Here is a 27,995-nt window from a genome sequence, read left to right on the forward strand (position 1 = left end):
TCAAACTTGAAACGTGGTGGAACTATATAGTTCCGCGAACATGTTTCCTGAACATAGTTCCAATTAGGAAATGAATGATTCCATGTTCAATCCGCTCCCGAACATGTTAAGCGCATGTCTACGCGAGACGCGACGCACAAGCGACCAACACGGCGGGTATCGCGAGACTAGTCGCGAACGCGTAGAATACCAGTATCGTAATGTGAGAGTCTCCATACAAATGTATGTGAGATACTTCGTGGCGACTAGTCTCCGAGACTAGAGTCGCGCGGGCGTATCGTAATGGGAGAAGGGCTTAAGTCTAACGATACACCTGCATAACATTCGGCTCTACGCTAGCTGTGATATCACTTCAGCTGAAACTCTACGGGGACAATCGCCTCATACCTCTATGTCGATAAACGGCCACCCACCTAAAGAATGTTCGCCCTAAGGTTGTTTAACTCACTGATTTTTGACCGACCAGTGTGTACAACTGTCGCATTACTATAACATTTAAATACTCATAAACGGTTGAAGAAGGCATCGATATTATACACAAAGCTAAACATAAATGTGTCATGTTTTACTTCCTATAATTTCATAATTTACACTCATATGACCTTTATATCAATACACTTGAGATTATTGTGTTTGTAAGACTCAAACGGTCTACGAAGTATTATTCAATGCTATTCATCAACTTTCTATCAAAACATATTCAGTATATTTGAGAATTGTTTTGAATTAAAATACTGCATTTTAGGGTTCCTTATTCAGGTGAAGCAAACTGGACTTTTCATTTAATAATGAAGGTGAATTAGATCACAAAGGATTTACGAGTGTAATTAGACAATTGATTAACATACTTATGTACTTCTAAATATATAGATAAATTTACATCCACGCTCTGATCAAATACTTGTGCTCATCACATAAATATTGTCCCGGGTGTTATTCGCACCCACACGAGGCGTTACGGTTAAGGCCGCGAGGTAATCATGTTAAACACTACTTTAAATGTACAGTAAGTTATATAATGTTTAAATATTTCCTAATATAATTTTTTGATTTCGCATTAATTTTGAGCAATCACTGAAATTAATGACAGAAAAGTCATGATACATAATTTTTGAAGATGTCAAAAAATATAGTTCTTAGAACTATACGGTGATATGGAACCATTGACATCGAAGACTAACAGGCACTTGGCTATCAAAGCCTTTTGTGACGATATACTATTCGTATACAGCCTTTACAATATATTTTAACGATCACTTGAAACCATCAGTACAGGCTTATGTAACAGTGTAACGTAACTTTGCACATACCTACAGTCCAAATATATACAATCGGTCTCATCGTATTTAAAAAAAAATATATAAGTAAGTGAGAGCAAAGAGCAGTGATAGCCGAGCGGTATAAGTTGGTACCTCCCACGCAAGAGCTTGCAGGTTCGAATCCGAGGCAACACACCAATGACTTTTCGAAGTTATGAGTGTATTAGAAATAGTTATCACTTGTTCCAACGGTAAAGGAAAACATGGTGATGCAATGCTAGGCGGTTGTCGATAGTCGACAGTGGTAAATAAAGCGATATAAAACTGAAAAGGGCACGTTAAAAGTCAATACGGCTGCGACTTCTAAGCTCCTGCTGAAAACGATGTAGCAATGTCATGCAAGTAGTTTTAAAATTATGTGATCGTTTACCGACCGTTATAAGCACTTTATATTGCGCTTATACGTATAGCACAATAGGTTACGTATGAGCATTTTTGAGCAAACATAAAAAAACACATAAACAGTAACAATAATTTATTCAAGATCAAAAAATATACATTATAACAAGACAACAATTAAATACTATGCATCACGAATTACCCTTCAATCTATGATCTAAACTTTCTACTGATATTTATTCATCACTAATTTATATCTTACAGGCTTTTGTATAATTCATCCATCATGAATATGCTCAATAGGACTTAGACCCAAAACTATTTTTTAAGAAAATGTAGCATAAGTCTTTCGCCAAGACAATCTATCAGCCAGCCAAATTTTATCTACATTGGTTCAGCCGGTCACACGAAGAAAGGACATGTCTACTCTGACAAAAATGTTTATTTGGTAAAGTATGGATTTAAGTATCAATCGCATGTTTCTTTCTAACCTCTATGAAACATTTTTCAAGGCTTTTGCAAATGAAGATGAACATATTGAAATTAATCAACATTTTTAGCTCCATTTGATTACTCTATTCTATGACGTCACTACCTCAATCTCATTCATTTCAGTCTTCAACAAGAATGCTGATATGTCAGTATCACTGACTTTTGGCAAACAGCCAGACACAAAGTGATAAATCAAAATAAAATCTAATCTCGTTTTTCCCGGCAGTCACGTTTATCCAAGCACGCAATAACGTCAAAACAGTTTATCTTTTCGCACCTACTGACGAATATATTCAATATCATAGGTAAACAAAAGGATCTAAACGATCACATTCATTTTAACATATATGTAATAACTTTAAATTGAATATGATATCACCATCGATACACGAACACCCCAGAAATAGACGACGAGCACCATTTCTAATTTCAATCCCTTCAAAAGTTTCATCTATACTATATATAATACTAGCTGACCCGTGCGGCTCCGCTCGCGTGAATTTCGTACTGTTGCTTATTCGTTTGAGCACGCGAATTGCGAAGCACTCGATACACCTACACATAAAAATGTTAACAACTCTTATGTCATCTAATGGTTATTTACGAAAGGGACCCGAAGGGCACACAATGTGACACAGGCTCAGGCAGGCCTGATTTCCTGTGGTTACCTTCTTTTCCGCTCTCGTCTGTATCCGTAGCAGTTTACAGTGTAAAATATAATACCTTATTATAGACTGACCATTGCTTACCCGTCTAGATTCAGAATATTATTATAGGTCCTATCTGCGCCGGAGCTCTTCAGACGCGTAATAATGTATACTTACGATGATACGTCCGAAACCGCGTAACCCGTAATTATTTTTTATACTTATATCATCCGTTGTTTATTTTTTAAAACTTACCACATAGTCTGTTTCATAGCTATCCAATTTATTTCCTTAATGCAACCAATTAATTTGGTTATGTGTTACGAACTACAACGCCATCTGTTAGTAGCGGCGAACAACGACCACAAACGAAATTATTCGGTTTGCCACCTAGGATATCCCGACCGCACCGGACCCTCGTAAACCAACATTTTTGTGTAATAAATCATACATATGTTTGAAAATCTTATAAATGTATAGCCTGTTTCAAAGGTATTTTTTTTACAATAAAGCAATCAAAATAAATTAATTAGGAAAAACATGCTTTGTTGCGGACTATACGCCATCTATTGGTTGGTGCGAACAACAGGTATCGATACGGCAGGCGCCGCGAACTATATTGCGAATGTTGTGAAATGGATTCGCAACGCCATCTATGGTATCTTTAGGGAAACGCAGGTTCGAAAGATTTCTACGTATTTTTTTCAATTTTCTAAAAATCTATGAAAAATTATGCGATAAAAAGTATCCTAGAAACTGCTCCACTACTTATTCTATGCATATAGCAAATTTCAGTGCGTTCTATCCGGTAGTTTTTACGTGATAGCGACACATACAGACGGAGGACAGAAAAGAAAATTATAAATTGCAGATTCGGTATCAGTATCCGTTACTAAACATCCCCCATTGGTTTTTTTTTAAATATATTCAATGTACAGAATTGACCTCTCTACAGATTTATTATTATAAGTATAGAATAAGTATAGAATAGATATAGATAAGAATACCTATATTTATACCCAGGCGGTACATTAGAATCGCTGTGGGTTTGAAATAAATGACTATTAATGAGTAATAAAATTTCATATTATGATCGTACTAAATGAATCTTAGAGATTTTTTTTTTGCAACAGGCAGCTAACAATCCTATTAAAAATAGATTAATAATTTAGATTAAGATTTAAAATATTGAATAACCAAGTAGGTACCTACTTATACTTTCAAAAGACTGCGGAATTTATGACAACAAAAATATTCGCTCACTCAATATTGTGATAAAAATGTTATTTAAATAAAAAAATATGTCAAAAAATGATAACATTGAATTAAATCACCTAAAAAAATTAACACAAAATTTAAAAAAATAAATAAATTGTACAAAAATGAAATGTCACTCGTTAGGATTTGAACTTACTCTCTCATGACAAAACAAAAGTTCAAACTTGATATGTTACTACTTCGACCACGAACGCAATTAATATGCAAGATAAAATTATACGTTTATTCCAAAAAGGCGATTCGATTTTTTTTTAAATATTATAAATATCCTAAATGTTAATCAGATAAAAAAAACATACTTAGTACAAAAAGGATATTGTGAATAACGTTACAATTTTTTTTAATGTAAGGCCATTGACCTAGGTTTAGAATTAAGTATTTAAAATGGAATTATTTGGAACGTGATAACACTTGGGTTACTGGGTCGTTCTCCTGAAAATAAAAAGCAAAACATAGAACTACTTAGATTTTAATTCCAAAATACATATTATCCTACATTGATTAGGGTTGCCATAGATTTGGCTAGGCATTTTTAGGACCGCTTGCCTGACCTTGGCTCTTCTTAAAAATTCAATAGGAAATTTAGAGGGGAAATTAGAGCGATGAGTACTATGCAATATGGAAATTTGGAATTGGGGTGGGGGCAAGACTGCCGGACTCTGCTGGAGTGTAGAAGGCGCTGATACAGGAAAATTATCCGTGAAAGTGTAAATTTGACGCATATTTCACAACATTACTGTATTACCATACTCAAAGAGTAGGTATATCTTTTGTGTTCAAACCATGTATAATTGGTCACTGAGTTCGTACTCAGTTTTAAATGATTCGTATTTAAATTGAAACATTGTTGGTCGACCTTCCGGTATGAGTTTTGTACGCCCTTGAATTTTATGTGAGGTATTTTTCTGAACTAATGATGCCTAAACACATTTTATGCTTAATAATGTATAGGTACTTGCGATGATACGTCCGGAACCGCGTAACCCGTAATTATTTTTTATATATCATCCGTTGTTTATTTTTTAAAACTTACCTATAGTCTGTTGCATAGCTATCCAATTTATTTCCTTAATGCAACCAATTAATTTGGTTATGTGTTACGAACTACAACGCCATCTGTTAGTAGCGGCGAACAACGACCACAAACGAAATTATTCGGTTTGCCACCTAGGATATCCCGACCGCACCGGACCCTCGTAAACCAACATTTTTGTGTAATAAATCATACAACATTTATGTTTGAAAATCTTATAAATGTATAGCCTGTTTCAAAGGTATTTTTTTTACAATAAAGCAATCAAAATAAATTAATTAGGAAAAACATGCTTTGTTGCGGACTATACGCCATCTATTGGTTGGTGCGAACAACAGGTATCGATACGGCAGGCGCCGCGAACTATATTGCGAATGTTGTGAAATGGATTCGCAACGCCATCTATGGTATCTTTAGGGAAACGCAGGTTCGAAAGATTTCTACGTATTTTTTTCAATTTTCTAAAAATCTATGAAAAATTATGCGATAAAAAGTATCCTAGGAACTGCTCCACTACTTATTCTATGCATATAGCAAATTTCAGTGCGTTCTATCCGGTAGTTTTTACGTGATAGCGACACATACAGACGGAGGACAGACAGACAGACAGACAGACAGACAGACAGAAAAGAAAATTATAAATTGCAGATTCGGTATCAGTATCCGTTACTAAACATCCCCCATTGGTTTTTTTTTAAATATATTCAATGTACAGAATTGACCTCTCTACAGATTTATTATAAGTATAGATTATAAAGCTGAAGAGTTTGTTTGTTTGTTTGTTTGTTTGTTTGTTTGTTTGAACGCGCTAATCTCAGGAACTACTGGTCCGATTTGAAAAATTCTTTCAGTGTTAGATAGCCCATTTATCGAGGAAGGTTATAGGCTATATATTATCACGCTACTACCAATAGGAGCAGAGTACCAGTGAAAAATGTTACAAAAAACGGGAAAAAATTTTCACGCTTATGTAACGCAAGCGAAGTTGCGCGGGTCAGCTAGTACGTCATAAAATCCGCCTTTTTTCTAATATAATTAGGTACAAGTTACTTTTGCACCTACAATACATTGTTTCATACAGAGGCGGCCAGCTAGAAGTACTAGAAGTACTACAACTTTACTTTTTGAAGGACATCACCGATATGATCCAAGTATGTGTTACCTTAAAAATGTAGTCAACAATTTATTCAATATGAATAGAACTTGCGCTCTTCACAGACATTTTCCTCTTATACGCTACAACAGGATCTTCTTGCAAAGACTTCCTTGCTTCAATTTCTTCTGGAGCCAACGGTTTACCTCTGAACTCATCCTCAATTTGCTGCAGCGTCTTGCCCTTGGTTTCTGGCAGCAGCAACCAGATAACCACCATACAGTAAGCAATAATACCTCCGTAAACCAGATATACTCCACTCATACCTATACTTTCCACTAAACCAGTAAAAGTCTTAAGAACTAAGAACAAGGTTCCAGAGAAAGATGCTAAACTGATAGTTCCACCTATACTTCTGTATTCTAAAGGAAATACTTCTCCTCCAATTACATTTGGCAGTGGTAACGTCCCTACAGCTACTGCTAAGATCTTCAGATTGATGAGTAGGATAGGTATCCAAAGGGAGTCGTAAGGAAGACTGTCATGCTGCTTAAAATATAAGTACCCAGCCAAAGCCAGCTGAGAGAAGACTGATAAAGCTCCAGTAGAAAACATCATTGTTCGTCTCTTGAAACGATTGATTGCAAATACTGCTATAGTGTTGAACACGAATCTTTGGGCGTCGAGGAATATCATCCAGAAGTAGGCGTCAGCTTCTGGTCCCAACACTGATGCTACAATGACCGTGGAATACGCTGACATGGTGGTACCTCCTGAGAAGTTGATCAAGACGTGAGCGTGCATCATCAGAATAATTGGCTTGTAGAATTCTTTCTTCTGTATTGTAGACCACATGTCTTGTAAACGATTAGTCTTATGTTCAAATTTCTCCGAAATTCTTGCTCTTTCAAAAAGTACTCGCGCGTGAATCATTTCTTCAAGCTCTGCGTTTTCATCATCACCTCGAAGCCAGTGGAAAACTTTCCTACAGTCTTCATGCCTTCCTTTAGTGACCAACCAGCTTGGAGATTCTGGAGAGTAGATGGTCATGACGAGACTAATGAAAGGGAAGATCACGCATATTACGGCAGTCATTTGCCAGCTGAGGAAGGAACCTATCAGATGTACCAGGAATATGCCGAATGATTGTGTCAGGGAGACGGTCGTGAGGAAGGCGCCTCTGTTCTTCGGGCTGGTGTACTCTCCGATGAGAACTGATCGAAGAGGAGACATCATACCGATTGATAGACCTTGGAGAAGTCTGGCTGCAAACAGCATCTGAAAGAAATAAAAAATGTGCTTACTTATGAAGTCAGGTGTATATTAAAGGCAGAAGCAATGAAGATGCTAAAAGTCAGTAACACACGATGAAGAAATTCAAGTTTGAACATGGTAGTTAGGAACCCGAAAGTACAAAATAGCATTAGAAGACAAATCTAATTATTGCAATTATAATAGACATTTGTAGGTATCGCATCGGCGTTTTTTGCTATCGGCCTTATAGTTCCTAGTCCCATCGAAAAACACATGTAGCTGTATCTAGTAAGTAATCAAAGAACCTTACCTCAAAATTGAATGCAAGCGTGATTATAAACCAGCTGAGGAGAGTCGGCATGATGACGGCAAAGTGTGCTATCTTTCTACCATACCGCTCCATAATCGGAGGGGAGACGAAACTGCCGACCAATTGAATTATGCCCAGAATTGATGCTGTGAGGAGAAATAGGGACAAAGGTTATTTTCTGTTTTGGCTGCTATCAATTTCTGATAATTGAACCTTTATTTTGATGAGTCTTATTTTAAGGATATCGATAAAGACTTTATTTGACAGAATAACATACATTCATACGTAATATCACGACTTTTTTCATAAAGATAGGCAGAGACTAAAAAGAACACCACTTGGTACGATCCTTACATACTTCCTTTGTGTCATTCGCATCCTTATATGTTGTCATACAGGATCGCTGGTTACGAGTACTACGCACTTGACATTTTTAAAAGACATCGCCGAAAATAGGAGATTTTATTTTTTGTTTTTTTACTCCTTTCAATTTCTGATAATTGAACTTTTATTCTGATGTGTCTTATTTTGAGGATATCAATAGACTTTATTTTACAGAATAACATGAAGGTTTCTTATTTAAAACCTATTTGAATCAAAATATTGTGCCACTGATAAGCAAACCAAGGTATAATAATTACATGTTTTTTCCGTGTTTCTACTATTTTTGTTTTATTTTGAAGCTGACATTTTATAACGAAATTTATTTGTTGACTCTATTTTTTAGGCATTGATTAATTACACTGCAGTGTAACTTTGAACCGGAATTCGCATATTGTTAACTCAATAATTGTATAGAATTCCAAATATTCCACATCCCATATCTGGCATCACGGTTAAAGCTACGAGCTTAGTACCGGGATAACAATAAACAAGGAATAAATTAAAATAAAAAATGAATATTTATGTATGAAATTGCATTTGTGTCTTCGACGGCTGCATACGACTGCTTGTATGTCTGTCTGTATGTATGTTGTTTTTCTTTTTTAACCCTACTCTTCCACTGATGGACAAATGCTGGACCCCGGTTTGTGAGGTAGGAGTAGTCAAAGTACTTACTGATCCAAGAAGAGGCTGCAACACTTAGAGTGAAGGAGGAGTCTTTCTCCTTGAGCTGAGGCAGCAATATGGCGGGGTAGCCGAGAACACAGCCATGACCGATGATGTTGATACCGACAGCTGCTGTCACGAAACACTGCAATTTAATAACAAATACATTATTTATTGGTTCTTGTAGACGTTCGTGTGAAACGATATGATTATGAAGTTTATTATGAATTTAGATTAGTAATGAGAGGAGCAAATTAGGAGTAATAGAGTTAGAAAAAATCATCACTTGCTCTAACGGTGAAAGAAAACATCGTGAGGAAACCTTGCATGCCTAAAATTTGTTTAATATATTTATTGAGGGCATGCAAAGTCTCCAACCCGCACTTGGCCAGCGTGGTGGACTTAAGGCCTAACCCCTCCCTCATTACGGGAGGAGACCCTTGCCCAGCAGTGGGACAGTAATGGGTTAAAAAAAGATAGGAGCTCGTGGAGCTCGTGTAAGCCACGAGCTCCATTGTTTACATTGTTGACAACAGCCGCGCGGGTCTCCACGGTTAAGCTACGTTTTTCTCGGCTTGCATTTTACTAAACAATGTAAATACGTTTTTTTTTAAATCTAAATAATAATTCATATTCGGCAGGCCACTGGCCGGTAGACAGTCTGTGTTCTATGTCAATCAAACTTAACACATGTTAAGGCCATAGACAAACATGTCAACCATTCTAGTGCGTGTTTGACATTTATGTTTTGAATGACAGATGTCAGGTGTACTGTCATATCACTGTATTAGTTTGGAAGTGCTAATTTCATTAACTAGAGGCTTAGTTTGGTGTTCGTAAAGTAGAAGGCGACGTAGAATGACTTGTCATATTCATATAAGTACAGGTATGAATATCACCTAACTGTAAAATGAAACATCGTCATGAAAACGCGCATGCCTTTGAAAAGAGTCCTTCACGGTATGATGGTTCCTAGAGGTTCTTAGCCCGCACTCGGCCAACGTGGTGAAGTTGAGAACTAAAACCCCTCATGTTAAATGTTATAAATAAGTTTATTTTTGATATTTATTTCCTTTAAATATATTAGTTTCGTTTAAAAATAAAAACACGTTCAGCTTAAAAAAAAATCAAGTATATTTTTTTACTTATTCATGATTTACAACCTTTTTTATAAATAATATCTGGTCTTAATTTTAAAGATAAATTTCAATAATTAAATATTTACAATAAATACAAAGATGAGTGAGTTGATTGCGTAGTAGTTTCAAGTGCCTAGCGCATACGCAGTCAGAGAAATTGAGTTAAAAATAAGTTCAAATAATATTGTGCAATAGCGAACTAGATGAATCTAAAATGAAAATATTTTTTACAATTTATATAAAGGAATACGGAAATTCACGCGAACACGCATTTTTAGGCTGCAACCACGGCCAATGAAACCTGTGCCGAAATGTCAGGTATTTCAAAATTAAATTACTGTTCACGTAAATTCCCTGTATTATAAATGTACAGTATGGGTAAACATGTATTTATAAATATATAATACACGAAAATTCCTCGGCTTACAGATGTTTGTTACCCAATAACGCCAAAACTGCTAAACGGAATCAAACGAAAATTTGCACATTGTTATATTATTATCTGGATTAACAAATAAGGAACTGATAAATAATTCCGATTAGCGTGTGCAAACTAAAACCGTGAACAGTTAGACAATTATACAATAAACACTTATCCAATCTGATAATTAATGATTATATTAGCGTGTGCAAACGGAAACTTATTAAATTATAATGTATTAATTGATTATACAGATCTTAAAAAGTACTAATAATTTCTCACGTTTCGTTTAATTGATAAGCAATATAAAATGTACAATTAACCATAGTCTTGTATGACAAAAAGTATTAACGTTTATGAAGCAAGGGAAGTTTGTAAAGATCGTAATAAGTGGCGTTCTTTGTTTTCTGCCTACTAAAGGCGTGAATTTTATGTATGTAGGTATGTGACTGGTACATAATTGTTTAGGTATATACATAAAATTATCAATTAATTTTATCTGAACCTTGTTGCAATATACATAAAATTTATCAATTAATTTTGTTTAACTTGATTAACCTACTATCCTACTAATACTACATCTTTATATATATATATAATTCTTCTGTAAGTGTGTATGTCACCGAACTTCTCTTAAACGACTGGACCGATTTTGATGATTTTTTTGTGTGTGTTCAAGGGGATCTGAGAATGGTTTAGATTCACAGTTTTGTCCGCTGGACAATGTTTTTTTAATTATATTTTTAATTTATTACACAGGACAACGTCTGTCGGGTCCGCTAGTAATAATATAAAATGCGAAAGTTTGTGAGGATGGCAGTATCTATGTATGTTTGTTATTATTTAATTAAGACTTCCGTAAATAATTATATTCTGTCTTCGGCGAATAGGACATAGATGTTTCACTGTCTGTCTTAGGTCAGTTATATAGAAAATAATTAACAAGAGACTTAGAATATTCCCTTGAGGGGTATCAACCCTGTAATTATTATTTCTTGATTCAATGTCAAAATTATCCAGAGTTAGTAATTTTACTGATTTTAGTTTGAGAGTAAGTCTATATAAACCATCTAAGCTATTAGTTAATAATCTAATAAATGTGTAGGAAACGTTTATAAGTAGTTAGTAGTACAACCCGTTATTAGTAGTTTCCGATATTATTAAATATTCAATAATGATTTTAAGACTGAAAAATTAATCTGATTGAGACTAATTCAGTAATTCTATAAAAAACTAGATCTTATTAAATAAATTATTATCTGGCGTGCTCTCTCGTATGTTATTAAAGTAGTTAAAAAGAGTTTTCTTCACAATATATAATATGTAAATCATAGCTTTTTATATAATAATAAACTATTTTATCATTATTCGTTTTATATAAAATAAAAATTTGAAGTCATAATAATTTAAATTTGTTGCAGTGTTTAATATTCATTTTTATTTTAAATTAAAAACATTATTTTAATTTTTGTTTGATAAATGTAATTATTATTTAGTTTCATTAAAAATATTATAATACTCACTTGTTTCATAAAAGGCGAAAACCTGCTCTTTTTAGACGACATTATGGCTCAAAATATTGAAAAAAACTAACACAGTACACAAAAAACACTGAAAATGTCATTCATTATCACTGTTTTGTAACTGAAACTAAACAGTTCTAATCACAATGTCACGAAATAAACAAAAAAATATAGGTTATATGTACATAAGGCTTATATAAATTTATGATGAATTTTTCATATATATTTCTCGTATAAATCCTAGTAGCCGATGTTTGCTAGTGGCTGTATCTGATAAGACTGTCTAAAAATCGCGCGATGGAACACGTACAACATAAAAAGTATTTTTATCCTAAAGATCTGTTGAAAATTCGATTCGAGTTAGAAAAAAATGCTGCGTAATTTTATCGCTCAGGCTTACTATACACACATATCGCACTAATAATACAATAGTGTAGCAACTCAAAATACTTACATCACTACAACTTCAACTAGACTTAACACTATTTATTTATTTATTAAACAGTACAAGCTTACAGTGTTCACCAAAGCGCTTATATGTTATTCTAGGTTACATACAACATTTTATAATATACTAAGTAGCACAAATAATAACAAATCAAAAATAACAATTATGTACAATAACATTCTACCTTAGCAACAATACACACACGATAACTTAGACTTAAAATATACTATCATAACTTATGTAATATTATTATTTAAATATACTCGTACTATAAGCACACCATTATCTGTTTTTTTATTTGTATCAAAATTATATCCTCTATTTCATTTTTAAAACACAAAGAACTTTTAGTTTTTTGTACCCATAATAGGGAGTGATAAACAAATTCTATTATTCGTCGATTCTGATAAAAGTTGTATTTTGAGTTAATATTGCATTATTAGTGCGATGTACCTATAATATACGGTTCGGCATTATTTGGCTTAGTCGGCAAAACCGAATTTTCAGGCTAGGGCCTTTCTTCCAAACTATGTTGGAGTCGGCTTTCAGTCCCACCGGGTGCAGCTGAATATCAGTATTTTACATGGAGCGGCAAAGCCGATATATCTAGATTAATGTTTGGGAAAACTACCGCTTGGCATCGCCGCGTTTCAATGTTTAAACCACCCATCGGACAAGAAAGAACTACCCGATCGGCACAAGCCGAACAAGTGTAGTAATTGCTTCGAGTCGGTTTTGTTGTTCAATAAAAATTGCCGAACCGAACGTGTGTAGCAAGCCTAAGCATTTCTCGATTTTTTTATCAATTTCTCTGATTCAAAACTGTTTTTGACTGATTGATGGTAATATAATCATGTTACTGAAAATTGCTGTGTAACTTTATTACACAGCATTTTTTCTCTAAGATTATAATGATTATCGTGTTTGTAGATATTGCATTTATATTTAGTCTGGTTATTCACTATATTTATATTAAAGGGTTTTAATAAAATTATTCAAAAATAACTTCTTTTCTCTCTCACTCAGTCTCGCATTCTTCTTAACAAAAAATCTGTTACTTTCGCAAAATAAAGAAGAATCAGGAGAACTTCCCAATATCTATAAATTATATAATATTCAAATCAGTTTTCTTTTTGGTTTTCAAAATCTATTTACATTTCTTCAAAAATATTACTAAGTACACAAACTATCCAAAATTCACGTCATTTTTTGTAGAGGTACACGGCGTTTCGCCATTCTTACAATCTTAGTCCCATGTAAAAAGGGGCGAATTTATTGCTATTTTCCAATTATATGCTATTTTCGGGGTACCATTAAGAAATATTCTCATATAAATTAAAAACATCAACAACCAATTCATGGTCATACTTTCAGTTTTTCAGTAATTTTGAACACAATGCTAATTCAGTCAGTCGGTCGCGTATCAATTAGATATAAAAATAGCTTGGCAAAAATAACTTCCCATATTTCACTAATACACCGCCATTGAAACAGTTTCTTTTATGTATTCTTTAAATTTTCACATACTTTAACTGATATTTACGATGTTTGGCCTTGGGTTTGGGAAGATCCGTGCATAGGCATGTTTTGTAAACGAATACAAGGTTAAAATAACATTGGTATGAGTAAACGGTAGGTGGAATCTTTTCAGGTTATTTGGTAGAGGCGAGATTTTTGCATTCTTTTCAATAATTTCTTTGCAGGTATCCTTAAAAGGTGTACTTATGTATATTAATTATCTCGTAAAAAAATGCATTATGTTATTGCAAGTCTAGGCGTTAAAACAGCCTGGAAGCCAGTAAGGGAACATAGTTCACAATTTATTATTAAGTATACGCTGTCCTGTCCATTGCTTTCTTCTTAAAATAATGATGACTAATACTTGACGTTAAACCAGCAATGTACCTACATAGTTATCAAATTGACGTACATTAGTTATCGACTCACAATACGCAAGCCGAAGGCTTTTAAAAGTAGTGATTGGAAATTTTTGTGTTTACAGGTCAATAATAATATCAATAGGCTATCGTTATATAGTCTTATTAATAATACCTACTAATAACTTATAAATACGTCTGTATATCTGTCACCAGTCTCCTCTTTATAACTAAACCAGAGAACCAATTTGGATGAAACTATGTCCAAAGACATTTTGAGACCGGGAAATTACATGTCTGTCCTTTGTATATCTTATCATCATGCCTAAACCACTTAACTGACTTACCTGGAATTTAGTATAGTTGAAGACCAAGTATTTATCCCGGAAATCGCATGGGAACTATACACAATCTCTAAACTACTTTGAGACTGATGGCCAACGCAGAGCCGAAACTACTGAGCGTAGAAAGTTGAAATTTGGTATGAAGATTTCTTGAAATTCCCCCCAAACGGGCTCATATTTCTTGCAGGCGAAGACATAGGCAAAAAGCTAGTATAATATAATATAATAATAATAATTCGCTTGTGTACACCAAGGCCATAATAATTGGCGCACAGTGATCTACGTTTTTTTATCTTGTATTTCGTTTGATAACGGTACGAAATATTATGACAATAGATTATTGATCCATTGTTATATGATAATATTATCACATGTTTCCTTATTCGATATTGTTAATTATCGATCAGTAAGACTTATACTATCAAGAGAACTTGGAGTGTAATTCGGAGAGACAAATTATACCTATTGTTCAACTGCATTGCGATTTCCTGTTATAGTTAGAACAATAGACTTATTAATTAATTATGTGCAGTGCCTCCGTGTTTCAGAAGGCACGCTCTATTGTGGGTCCCGGCTGTCATTTGAAGAAGAAGAAGAAGATTTTCGAAGATCTTTGACAGTCGCTAATAGTAGTCAGAAGCTTGAACGTCTGACAACCAGTCTTACCAAAGGGTATCGTGTTATAACCCAGGTAACTAATTGGGTTGTAGATGTCAGATAGGCAGACGCTCCATGTAAAACACTGGTATTTGGTTGACTAGTGAGACTGGAAGCCGACTCCAACATAGTTTGGAAGAAAGGCTAGACTGATAATGAATGAATATAAAAATCTTGTAACATACGTCACAATTGACGTAATACCGTTCTATGATTCCAGAAATAAAACTACATTATTTTTTGCACGACTCCCCTCTCTATTCATGAAATACCTACGTAGGTGTGGTAGGTTATTTTCTACGGCTATTACTGGTTCATACTAGTTGATCCGTATTGCAATGTTTGCTTAAAAAGTATACCCGGTAAAAGCCGTTTGGGGGTGATTTTTAAGGAAGCCTATGTTTTATTCAAGTCTTAGACCAAGTCAAATTTCATTTAAATCGGCATAGTGGTTTAGTAATGAAAGCGTAACAAACATACATGCTAATATTTTTACATTCATCAGCGTAAATTACATTTCAGGGTAAAAATAAAAAAGTAGTTAGGTACCTGTCCTACGTCTTAATCCAGGTTATAAACTGTTTACAATTTTTTAGCAAAGTCTGTTCAGACATGTTGTGTGAAAATCTAAAAGTCTTTAACAGTCTTTGGGGTTAAAACTACGTACATCCCCTCAGACATTCGCATTTATAATATTAGTAGGACAGTGGTTTTGCAAGGACTATGAAATACTATGAATATGCATAAACTTTTGTCAAATTCCTTTGTTTTATCTCTTAGCAAGTGTAAAACAGCAGTCTGTAGACTTTTAGTATACAAATACTGTAGGCGTTTCAGTATATCTTTCGAATCAGTGCATAATATTAGATTACCGCTGTGTTCCGACCAGTAGTGCATGTGACAGTTAATCACGAGGTCACCGGTTCAAATCTATTATTTCTTATTTTTCTTTTGTTTTTAAAAGACAAGAACCGCACTAAGAATTGCTCTTGTGTCGCGGAGACTTTTACAAACATACAAACAACAAACACAAGGTACAACCTGACCCGAAACAATTATTAAAATTTGTGGATCGCACAAATAATTGTTCCGCGTGGGAATCGAAGCCACGACCTCCTGACGCAATGGTAACAGCGTGACGACCTGACTACGGAGGCAGTCAATTCTGGGTTGTTAGTTCTATAGTGGTATTTTTTCAATTACTGGTCTGGCGTAATGATCGGGTTCTAAGCCCAAATACAAAATTCATGCTGAGTCTGCATCTGTATGAAGAATATTTTTTGTTTATCTTGTCTAGACTAGTCATGAACATGATAATTTATTAACTGATCTTGTTCTTTGGATGTGATAACGGATATAACATGATTTCCTTTGATAAGTTTTATTATCATTCTATTTTAGATAAAATTGTATAATCCATATTTCCACTCATAAAATGATGTTATAAAAGCGAAATTCTGTCTTTTCCATCAAAACTGCTGCATTTGTTTTAGTGTAATAAGGGGATTAGACCGAGGGATGAGGCCCGAATTAGAACTTTCGCGACTTGTAGATACACATAATATTATATTGCTACGGGTTGTAAGTTATCCTACATTACGTGGGAAACAATATATCTTCTCAAAAACATTATGTAAAGGGCTAAGACTTTTGTTTTTTAAACCAGCCGCCTGTCTGACTTCAATTCTCCTTGAAAAAGGTTAATTGTATGTAGTCACATTACTTAAAAACTGTTTTTTACATGCCTTTTTAAATGGCAATTTTTTTAAATTATTCTTTAAAAAAAAAATTTTTTTTTTAAGAACCACCATGGCATTTTGGTCTTGACATTGATTAATGGGACACCCGGTATATTGATTTTATTAATTTCTTTTATTTAATTATATTTCAGTCGTATTTACCAAACGAACCTAATCAATACTTGTCAACTAATGACGAGAAACAATGGCCCCTCCAATCAACATCATTAACGAATAAACTATAAATTTAGAGAAAGTATAGTCATAGGCATGGTTCCAATATTTATTTTTACACTGTTTGTTACGTTTCCTATACATACATGTCATACATACATACATAACATAACGAACGCACTCAACGGCGTAGGCAGAGGTGTATGTAACACCCTCACCGTCGTTTGCCATAAACAATGTTAGTCCCATGTAATAGGGGGTGAGTCTGTTGTCATATACCGGACACTTCAACAAACACCAAGTTTTGACATGAATCTATTATAAATCAGAAAAATAACAATAGCACTTTGTTTGAACTGGAAATCAAACCAGGAACCTTGCAGTTAGCAACCGAATACATAACTTACCGCACCACAAAGTCAGTCAATTTTATATTATTTTTTAAATTATTTTTGTTACAACTAAAATTGTGTAATAGCTGCGATCTTTTTACTTTTAATATATTATGACTAGCTGACCCGCGCAACTTCGTTTGCGTCACATAAGAGAATCATAATTTTCCCCGTTTTTGTAACATTTTTTACTGGTACTCTGCTCCTTTTTGTCGTAGCGTAATGATATATAGCCTATAACCTTCCTCGATAAATGGGCTAACTAACACTGAAAGAATTTTTCAAATCGGACCAGTAGTTCCTGAGATTAGCGCGTTCAAACAAACAAACAAACTCTTCAGCTTTATAATATTAGTATAGATAGATAGTGAAATAACGTTTTAAAAAAGAAAGATTTTATATTAAAAGGATGTTAATTACTTAAAATTGATGGTACACATATTTATGCTTGTGATTGTAGATTAAAATTAACGATTTACTCGAACTTGGCCTAATTTTTTCGCAATTTCATTATTCTTATATATTATCTGGATTTCAGGTTAAGTCGGTTTTCAGTCAGTAAAAATAACGCTCGTGACGTTAGTTCAGTTTCTAATAATTTTAAATGACTCGCAGTACTTGGTATTTAAAAAGAAAATTAAATATGTTTTATACTTAATTTAAATCATGTGAAAATGTCTTCGATAAATAATAAATTTTCTCCATTCCTAAAACAAGTAAGTTGAGTTTCTTCTAACTATGAGGGTTAGGCTTGGAGTCCACTATGCTGGCCAAGTTGGGAGTTTTGCATGTTCTATTGAAATATGTTAAAGAACTAGATTTTTAAACAATTTATATAATAGTACCATTCCAGTGATGGAAATATTTCGAAAATAATTGATCAATTAATTACAGGCTATTATTTTCTAAGATCGAACCCTAGAGTAAGTGAAGGATAAAATATTGTATTCAAGCAAAGGAACAAATACTTTTTATGGCATACCGGCTTCCATCCGTGATTTCGTCCGCGTGAAAGGATTTGCCGTGTGAAAAGTATTCCCATAATTATCACCCACACAGTAACCCATTCCCAAAAGGTTTATAATTATATTAGTAAGAGTTTTCTCAATTGCAGTGTTTCGTGACAGCAGCTGTAGGCATCAACATCATCGGTCATGGCTGCATGCTGGGATACCCTGCGGTGTTGCTGCCACAGCTCAAAGATAAGGACTCTGCCTTTACCCTCAGTGATGATAGAGCATCCTGGATAGGTAAGTTAAATTAGACGATGACATCAATAAATGATGTTGTTGATGGGTTGAATCTTTTCTGCTTAACAGAGTCCATTTAATTGTATATCAATACTGTGTAGATATCTGGTGACTGCCTTTGTGGCGCAGTCGGTAGTATGTGCACCTAGGTCCCGGGTTCGAATCCCGGGTCGAGCCGAAAAAGTATTTTCGTTGTTTTTCAAAGAAGAGCACATAAAGCTGTCGGTTCCGTACATGACCTCTTACTGGTCGTGTCGCCTGCTTATTCTGCCGGACTATGAGAGGGAAGAGTATATCTATACTATAATAATATTATAAAGCTGAAGAGTTTGTTTGTTTGATTGTTTGTTTGTTTGTTTGTTTGTTTATTTGTTTGATTGTTTGTTTGTTTGATTGTTTGTTTGTTTATTTGTTTGTTTGAATGCGCTAATCTGAAGAACTACTGGTCCGATTTGAATAATTCTTCCAGTGTTAGATAGCCCATTTATCGAGGAAGGTTATAGGCTATATATCATCACGCTACGACCAATAGGAGCAAAGTACCAGTAAAAAATGTTACAAAAACGGGAAAATTTTTTAACGCTTATGTAACGCAAGCGAAGTTGCGCGAGTCAGCTAGTTTTATATAAACAGAGCTTACATGACGGTTATTAGTACCTAAGCCAGTGTATGTATAACAAACCTTTTTTTGCAGCGTCTATCATAGGTATAACTCACCTACTGGGCAGTTTCTTAACACCCCCCATTATGGAGAAATGGGGAAGAAAGATAGCACACTTTACTGTGATCCTGTTAAGTCTACTCAGTTGGGTGATCATCACGGTTACTGCTAATTTTGAGGTGAGAAACTTCTTTTTATACAAGCATACTATATACCAAGTGCTCCAAGTGATACTAGTTACCTTTTAGTTTAGATTCAACTCTTTTCTTACAAGTTATAATCTACTACTTAATCCAAATAAGAATCAAACGCACTACTCTCGCGCCAAGTCGTTAAGTCAATTAGCTTGATAGAGGGCCTTGTATGTAAGGTTCTCGGAGGTACACAAAATGCAAAATTTTGAATATCAGTGACAGAGTAAACAGACTCAGTAAAAGTTAACTTCCAGATGCTGTTCGCAGCCAGACTTCTCCAAGGTCTATCAGTCGGTATGATGTCACCTCTTCGATCAGTCCTCATCGGAGAGTACACCAGTCCGAAGAACAGAGGCGCCTTCCTCACGATCGTCTCCTTGACACAGTCATTCGGCTTATTCTTTGTACATCTGATAGGTTCCTTCCTCAGCTGGCAAATGACTGCCGTCATATGTGTGGCCTTTCCATTCATTAGTCTCGTCATTACTATTTATTCTCCTGAATCTCCAAGCTGGTTTGTCGCTAAAGGAAGATTTGAAGATTGTAGACAAGTCTTCCACTGGCTTCGAGGAAATGACGAAGACGAAGAGCTAGAAGCAATGATACAAGCAAGAATACTCTTTGAAAGGGAGAAGTTATCTGAAGATATTGTCAAAAAATTTGATATTCTGACAACTGTCCGGAAGAAAGAGTTTTACAAACCAATTATTTTAATGATGCATTTGCACGTGTTGATTAATTATGCTGGAGGGTTAACCATGGCTGCTTATTCAACAGTAATTATAGCAACCGTTATAGGTCCAGAAGCAAATGCTTACTTCTGGATGATATTTCTTGACACTCAAAGACTTGCTGTCAACATAGTAGCAGTATTTGCTATCAATCGTTTCAAAAGACGAACGATGATGTTTTTTACTGGCACTTTCTCCATCCTCGCCCAAATAGCATTAGCCGGTTATTTATACTTCAAAGCTTATTTTCCTTCTTCATCTTGGATCCCAATAATACTAATAAATTTGAAAATTATACCAGTAGCATTGGGTATAATGCCATTGCCAAATGTAATTGGAGGAGAAGTATTTCCCTTAGAGTACCGGAGTATAGGTGGAACTATCAGCTTAGCGTCGTATTCTGCAACCTTCTTCTTAGTTCTGCAGACTTTTACTGGTTTAGTAGAGAGTATTGGTATGTATGGAGTGTATTTAGTTTATGGCGGTACTTTAACTTACTGTATGGTGGTTATCTGGTTGCTGTTGCCAGAAACCAAAGGGAAGACGCTCCAGCAGATTGAAGATGAGTTCAGGGGGAGGGTGGTTTCTGAGGATATGGAAGTTACGAAGTCTTTGTACCAGAGTTCTGATAGTAAAAGGAAAATGTCTGATAAGAGTACAAGTACTGTTCATATTGAATGATTAAGGGATTATATTTCGTTCTTTAAAATTGTGTTATTGTATTTTTCTTGAACAATCTTGCTACAAATGTGAATAAAAATTATTAGAAGTAAAAAATAAAATATTGTTGAAATAATCTATCTTTATAATCGTAATTAAATTTAACCACTAAAATGTATGTACGCGCAAAAGTTTGGAACAAAATTCAATGGTCCTTTTTAATATCTTTGTTATAACTGTCAGGACAAGATTTCTTTGGAATCGAAGGGATCAAAATTCCCACGGGAAAAGTTGTACTATACCGGTCAGCTCTTATTATTTTTTACAAATATTATTTTACCACATTCATGAGTCTATACTCCTTTAAAAATCACATATCAGCGCAACGGTGATTGCAATTGTCTTTCCTAATTTAAATGGTTTGTTTCGTTTATGCTCGTGTTTCTTTACTCAGGAGCCAAACCCGAGACCTCGTGACTCAGAGACACGTCATCTCCAAAATACATAAACATCTTTAACAGAGAAGTAAACAAATAATTTTACAACAGTATTAGGTGCGCACGCGACTTTGTGCAATAATTCATTTAGATAACGCATTGTAAATAAAATTATAGGACTCAAGTTATCAATGGTAGAATTAAATAATATAAAATATAATATGTTTGTGTGTTTAAATTATTTGGGTTTTAAAAATGTTGTAATATAATGAATGAGACTTCTATAATAATAGTTTAGTTTATAACAACTAACGCCATCTATCCACTGGTAATGAAAGTATTCTATACCAATATTATAATTTTTTCACAAAAGAATACAAAAAAGCTTAGATCCCAGTGATACTTTTTTAATTCAAACTTTTGTCCAATTTTTGAATATTGGACTAAATGGGGTCCACATAGCCAGTAACAGTCATCAGTCTGAAAACGATTTGTGGGTTAAGCAACTCTTGACGCGGTCTTTGCATAGGTAGACAGCATAGTGGCTTTTGTACTGAGCGCCTCCGTGCTTCGGAAAGCACGTTTAAAGACGGTCTCGGTTGTTACCAATTAGTCGTTAAGCCATGCCTAAGGTCTTTCGAGTGGCTTGAACAACTTTGATATTAGGTTGACCACTAACTATACGATAATATAACATAAAATAAAATTGGACCGAAATTAAATTAATTTATTATCACATGATTCCATTAAATAATAACGTCTGTCGTAAATATAATTTGGATGAGTCAATTGCCCGTAGTTTATATCGTAAATATTTCATATCCGTTTAATGCATTTTGATAGCTCTCTATAAAGCTTGTTAATTTTATTACTTCAACAATACGATTATTATTAAATATCATTATTATTATAGTAGCGATGTCTATAACACATATTTGAAGATACACGTGTTTATATTTTAAATGTAATGGTGGAATCGTGAACTAAAATAAATTAAAAATGGAATCGAGATCAAAAAGCAGGTTCACGCCTTTTCTTAAACAAGTAAGTGTTAAAGCAAGTTATTTTAAAATAAGTATTTAGTAGTTTCAATCCCTCTAATCAAGGCCAGCCTTATGTTTTTTCAGGAAAGTAAATGTCTTATAGGTACCTAACCTAATAAAAAAATATACGTCAACCAAGTTACAATGTATAATTTACTAATAAAATAAATCTTGCATGATGAAGTTGAACCTATTTAAATATTATTGTGTCCCCTAAATTATAAAACAATTTTGTATGATTCTCCAGTGTTTCGTAACTGCAGCAGTAGGCAGCAACATTATAGGGCACGGCAGTGTGATCGGATACCCTGCTATACTCCTGCCACAGCTGAATCAACTAGGGTCTGCCTTCAAACTGGATGCCGTATCCGCTTCATGGATAGGTAAGCTATATTTTTTTCTCTCTATTATCAAAGATGTTAAATCTATCAAAAGATCTGGGGGCAAAGCAAGTCGAGCAAAAAAAAGCGGCACGGCCGTATACCAACCATCATTTCTCGAAGCAATTCAGGCCATTTTCGACCCTCTACGATTTACAGACAAAGAACAAACACAAAAAGAAGATAAAACAGTTTAAAATAAAGCAAATAAGAAATTACACTTTCGTTCAGAAAATTTATTAGGGAAAAATAGAGATCAGGGCCTATCACGTATCTCAGTTGACAGCCATTTGAAAGCCACTATGCTGTTCATTGTTTTCTCCCTTAGATTATAGTGATTAGTACGTTACGTCAAAGCAGCAATGTACTGAATAGTGACCATAGATTTGACGTATACTAGCTGTCAACTGAGATACGTGATAAGCCCGCTGGTCAGGTACCTAAAAATGTACTCTGAGGTCCCTTCTCTCCCCTACGTTAAATCAATCAACACATAAAACTAATGGTTGCCCCTGATAAACTTTTCATATTATGTAGATTGACGACTTAAAAGATAAAGTAAATGAGAAAACTAAAATAATTATTTTAATTACAGCATCAATATTAGGAATAACACAATTAATTGGCAGTTTCATCTCACCGCCGATCATGGAGAGATATGGCAGAAAGACAGCACACATCGCAGTCACTGTACCAAATCTAATCGGATGGTTTATTATTACTATGGCTACTAACTTTGAGGTAAATAAATACGTATTTTTTATTAATTTACGAATCTTGATACTATTTTGAACACAGTATTTTGTTCCAAAAAGAATATTATGTTATTTTTCTATCGTCGTAAATCAGTCATTCAGTCATCTCCGATTTCAGAATTTTACATAGCTGGAAAATTAATACACTAAAATATAATATCCTCCTATCTATCCGAAAGCAAAAAGACTTACTTTTTAGCAATAACTTCTACAAAAAATATTATAATTTCAGGTAATGTTTGCAGCCCGAATCCTTCAAGGTCTATCAATTGGTATGCTGTCACCACTCCGATCAGTTCTCATTGGAGAGTATGCCAGTCCGAAGAACAGAGGAGCCTTCCTCACCACCGTCTCTTTATCCCAGTCTTTTGGAATTTTCTTCGTCCACCTCACTGGGTCTTTCCTTAGCTGGCAGCAGACAGCCCTGGTCTGAGCATTCTTTCCTTTCACAAGCCTGGTCATGACTCTCTACTCGCCAGAATCTCCAAGCTTTCTAGTTACTAAAGGCCGATACGAAGACTGCAGAAAAGTCTTCCGCTGGCTTCGAGGTGATGATGAGGAAGACGAGCTCGAAGAAATGATCCAAGGCCGTATACTCTTTGAAAAAGCAAGGATTTCCGCGAAATTTGGAAAGGAAACCAATCGGTTTAACAGTGTTATTACAACTATACAGAAAAAGGAATTTTACAAGCCAATTATTCTAATGATGCATGCTCATATTTTAGTCAACTTTGCTGGAGGGACTACCATGTCTGCTTATTCTACTTTTATTATCGCTACAGTAATGGGGCCTGAAGTAAATGCACATTTTTGGATGATTTTTCTTGGAGCTCAAAGATTAGTGTCAAATGCTTTAGCAGTATTTGCCATCAATAAGTTCAAAAGACGGACTATGATGTTTGCTACTGGAGGTCTGGCGATCATCATACAGTTTGCTTTAGCTGCGTACGTATACTTTAAACAACAAGGAACTTTACCATATGACGCGTTATGGATTCCAGCATTGCTCATTAATTTGAAGTTCTTTGCTGTAGCCACAGGGATGCTTCCCCTACCTAATGTGATTGGAGGAGAAGTATTTCCTTTGGAGTACAGAAGTATAGGTGGAACTATCAGCTTAGCATCATTTTCTGGAACATTCTTCTTAGTTCTGAAGACTTTTACAGCATCTGTAGATAGTATAGGAATGCATGGAGTGTATTTAGTATATGGAGGGATTATAACGTATTGTATGGGAGTGATCTGGTTGCTTCTACCAGAGACCAAAGACAGGACTCTGCAGCAAATTGAGGATGAGTTCAGAGGAAACCCTCTTGCCCCTGAGGAAAGGGAGGCTAGGAAATCCTTACATGCTGATCCTATTATTGCGTATAAAAGAAAAATGTCCGAACGTAGGTATAGCACTCCCATACCAGTTTAGTTTTTTAATACTTAAGTTTAAGTCGTTTTAAGATTGTGATATCTATATTATTTTGTATGGTAAGCTGGCTGTAGATTAAATGAACGTTTATTGTTATGTTATTAAGATTGAACACCTTTGTGTGAATCTACAGGTATTGTTTGATATAAAAACAATAAAAAATGTTAACTTGGTGTTGTCAAGGAAAATATAAGGTTTAATTCGACAATTGTTCTAAACTTCAACGAATTATACACTTATACCTTTCTCGTCCATTGTTAACAATGCTTAAAAATCTATTCTATAGTTTTGTTAATAATATGCACTGATATTTATCCAAATAATTATATTATGTATAACTCAAACGTGACTGACTGACTGACTTACCCCCGGTTTTTGAATACATTTAGCGGTAGTTTATCTATTCAATTGCGTTTTTTTTACATCAGTTTAAACGCGAGTTTAAACGTGATCTATCAACGCACAGCCTAAACTACTGGACTAATCGGGCTGAAATTTGGTATGCAGTTAGATATTATGACGTAGACATCCGCTAAGAGGGTTTTAGATCAATTCTACCCCAAGGCAATAAAATAGGGGATGAAATTTTTTATGAAAATTCTGTCCTAAGTCACAAACCACGTGGACGAATTCGCGGGCAAAAGCTGGTGTTAAAATAAAAAAAGACATTTAGTGTATGGGTCCAGATCAATTTAATCCATAATTAATAGCAGTTCCATATTCCCATCAACTAGTCGAAGTACACAGTATTGTTGCGTTTAGGATTCTTGCTGGCGATTCTGCTGCTGTTTCGGAAGGCGAAGGTGCTGGATATAAAGAGGAGGACCAGGATCGCGAAGAATTTGGTGAACTGCTTGCTGAAATCCATGGTGAAGATGAAGAAACTGTTGATAGAAATGGATTTTGGTTATAATTTGGCAGATATTGATGAAATGTCTTTAAAATTTTGGTCACTTTTGAAAATTACGTCCAGAATGCAGAAGTAAATACAGGTGCTGATCACTTGATGATAGGTCTATATGAGGAGATCTATTTTTTTTATTTTAGGTGCAACGAGACGGGCAAGACAAGAACTCTACTCATCCCCCTAACTCATTATTTCTTGAAATATATTTTACATCCTGTATGACAAGTCAAAAGTCAAAAAAGTCAAAAGTCATTTATTCACAACAAAATAGAGTACATAATGGTGTTATTATATTATTATAAAAGTGCTATATCTATTTAACCTCGAAAATGTATGTGAATTATTTTATAAAAGTGACAAGGAGTATGGATGTGAATGAAGTAAAGGAGGTTTGTAGCGATCGTACCAAGTGGCGTTCTCTGGTCTCTGCCCGTCCCAATGGGATGAAGGTGTGATGTTTGTATGTCTATATGTATATAAATAATTTTACAGGTAAGTTCAGTTACAGACAACGTGTTCTTCTTTACCTTTATTTTCAGTGGAAGCCTTATTATATACAACCACTTAGACCGTGCAAGCAATGTTTGCATATTTGCAATGTTAAGATTTCAAATCTATTCAGCTTTCGTGACTTGGCCACGGATCTCTATAAATCCTTTAAAACATGATCTAATCTCACGACTTAGGATAAACACAACAGGAAAATATTTTCTAAAATAAACAATGCTTGGGTAAAACTGAGTAATTGAATAATGTATATTCTAAGAAGACGTTAAGATTAGGTCACGGCTTTAACTAGGAACGTCAATGCCAATCGTACATCAATGTTTCTGTTACTTAAAAAAAAGCTCAGAGGAAAATTTAAGGCTTCTCTAGCCAGAGGAAGCTAGCTGCGATCAGCGGGTTAAGCATCTTTAGCGCAGCCATTCTATAGATGTGCTGCCTCCGTGGCGCAGTGGTTTAGGTCGCCACGCCGCTAACATTGCGTCGGTAGATCGTGGGTTCGATTCCCACACGGAACACCTATTTGTGCGAACCACAAGTCATTATTTTGGGTTTGGTTGTAGCTTATGTTAGTTGTTTGGATATTTTTAAAAATCCTTGCGAGAAAAGAGCAATTCTTAGTGCGAGAGTTGTCTTAAAAAAAAGATCCGATTAGAACAATTTTATTGGAGCGGGGCGATTCCATACTTCGGATGGCACGAAAAAAGTCGGTCTTGGTTTTGTCATTTAAAATTAAATTCATTAGGCTAAATAGTTTTACGGGCGGCTTGAACATCTTTGACAGTAGATTGGACCCGTACCAGGCTTTAAATGAAATTTCAGAATAAACGGAACTGCGATAAAATCACACGAAATATACTAGTAGGTAATGTGTGTTAATGCCAAAATTTGTTTCCCAGATAATTTATAAGTTGGACTAAAACAATATATTGATAGTCGTGGGACTTCTTTCAAAGACAAAGTCGCGGGCCGTTGTTAGTTGGATCTTATTTAAAGTAAGGTAGCCAAGTGGTATAAGTTGACACCTCCCACGCAAGTGGTCGCAGGTTCGAACCCGAGGCAACACACCAATGACTTTTCGAAGTTATGTGTGTATTAGAAATAATTATCACATGCTCCAACGGTGAAGGAAAAACATCGTGAGGAAACCTTACATGCCTAAACTTTGTTTAATACATTTATTGAGGGCATGCAAAGTCCCCAACCCGCACTTGGCCAGCGTGGTGGACTCAAGGCCTAAACCCTCCCTCATTACGGGAGGAGACCCTTGTCCAGCAGTGGGACAGTAATGGGTTAAATTTATTTAAATAAGGACCATTTCGAATAAAAAATATTTTAAAAAATCGATTACTTACAAAAAGGGTACGGCTTATGAGGATGTAGCACACACACTGCGCCACAATCGAGTTAGTTTGTCTTATAAACGCAACTCGTAAACTCATTTTATTGTAATTACTTCCTTCTGACTTGCAATACTGTTGTTATTGGTTTATTTAAATGTATTGTTTTAATGTAGTTTATTTA

At 34.8% G+C, this 27,995-nt stretch overlaps 2 protein-coding genes, 1 long non-coding RNA gene and 1 pseudogene across 3 annotated transcripts; 2 read left to right on the forward strand and 2 right to left on the reverse strand.

The window, feature by feature from the left end:
- Window positions 1-5,968: 5,968 nt before the first annotated feature.
- Window positions 5,969-12,192, reverse strand: LOC142983945 (facilitated trehalose transporter Tret1-like). The gene is made up of 4 exons (XM_076131163.1): window positions 11,899-12,192; window positions 8,825-8,960; window positions 7,766-7,911; window positions 5,969-7,479 (listed from the first exon to the last, which is right to left on the reverse strand). Exons 1-4 carry the CDS (start codon window positions 11,938-11,940, stop codon window positions 6,292-6,294), a joined length of 1,512 nt encoding a protein of 503 aa, XP_075987278.1. The 5' UTR covers window positions 11,941-12,192; the 3' UTR covers window positions 5,969-6,291.
- A 6,011-nt stretch (window positions 12,193-18,203) lies between these two features.
- Window positions 18,204-21,046, forward strand: LOC142984011 (facilitated trehalose transporter Tret1-like). Its single transcript, XM_076131275.1, has 4 exons — window positions 18,204-18,245; window positions 18,644-18,779; window positions 19,474-19,619; window positions 19,889-21,046. Exons 1-4 carry the CDS (start codon window positions 18,204-18,206, stop codon window positions 21,044-21,046), a joined length of 1,482 nt encoding a protein of 493 aa, XP_075987390.1.
- Window positions 21,047-22,380: 1,334 nt separating this feature from the next.
- LOC142983954 (facilitated trehalose transporter Tret1-like) lies at window positions 22,381-25,108 on the forward strand (annotated as a pseudogene).
- Window positions 25,109-25,735: 627 nt separating this feature from the next.
- Window positions 25,736-27,885, reverse strand: LOC142984015 (uncharacterized). Its single transcript, XR_012960124.1, has 2 exons — window positions 27,827-27,885; window positions 25,736-25,944 (listed from the first exon to the last, which is right to left on the reverse strand). It is a non-coding gene; the product is annotated as an uncharacterized LOC142984015 (long non-coding RNA).
- Between the last annotated feature and the right edge of the window lie 110 nt (window positions 27,886-27,995).

This window comes from Anticarsia gemmatalis, chromosome 25 (genome assembly GCF_050436995.1).
Source record: "Anticarsia gemmatalis isolate Benzon Research Colony breed Stoneville strain chromosome 25, ilAntGemm2 primary, whole genome shotgun sequence".
Classification (NCBI taxonomy): Eukaryota; Metazoa; Arthropoda; class Insecta; order Lepidoptera; family Erebidae; genus Anticarsia; species Anticarsia gemmatalis.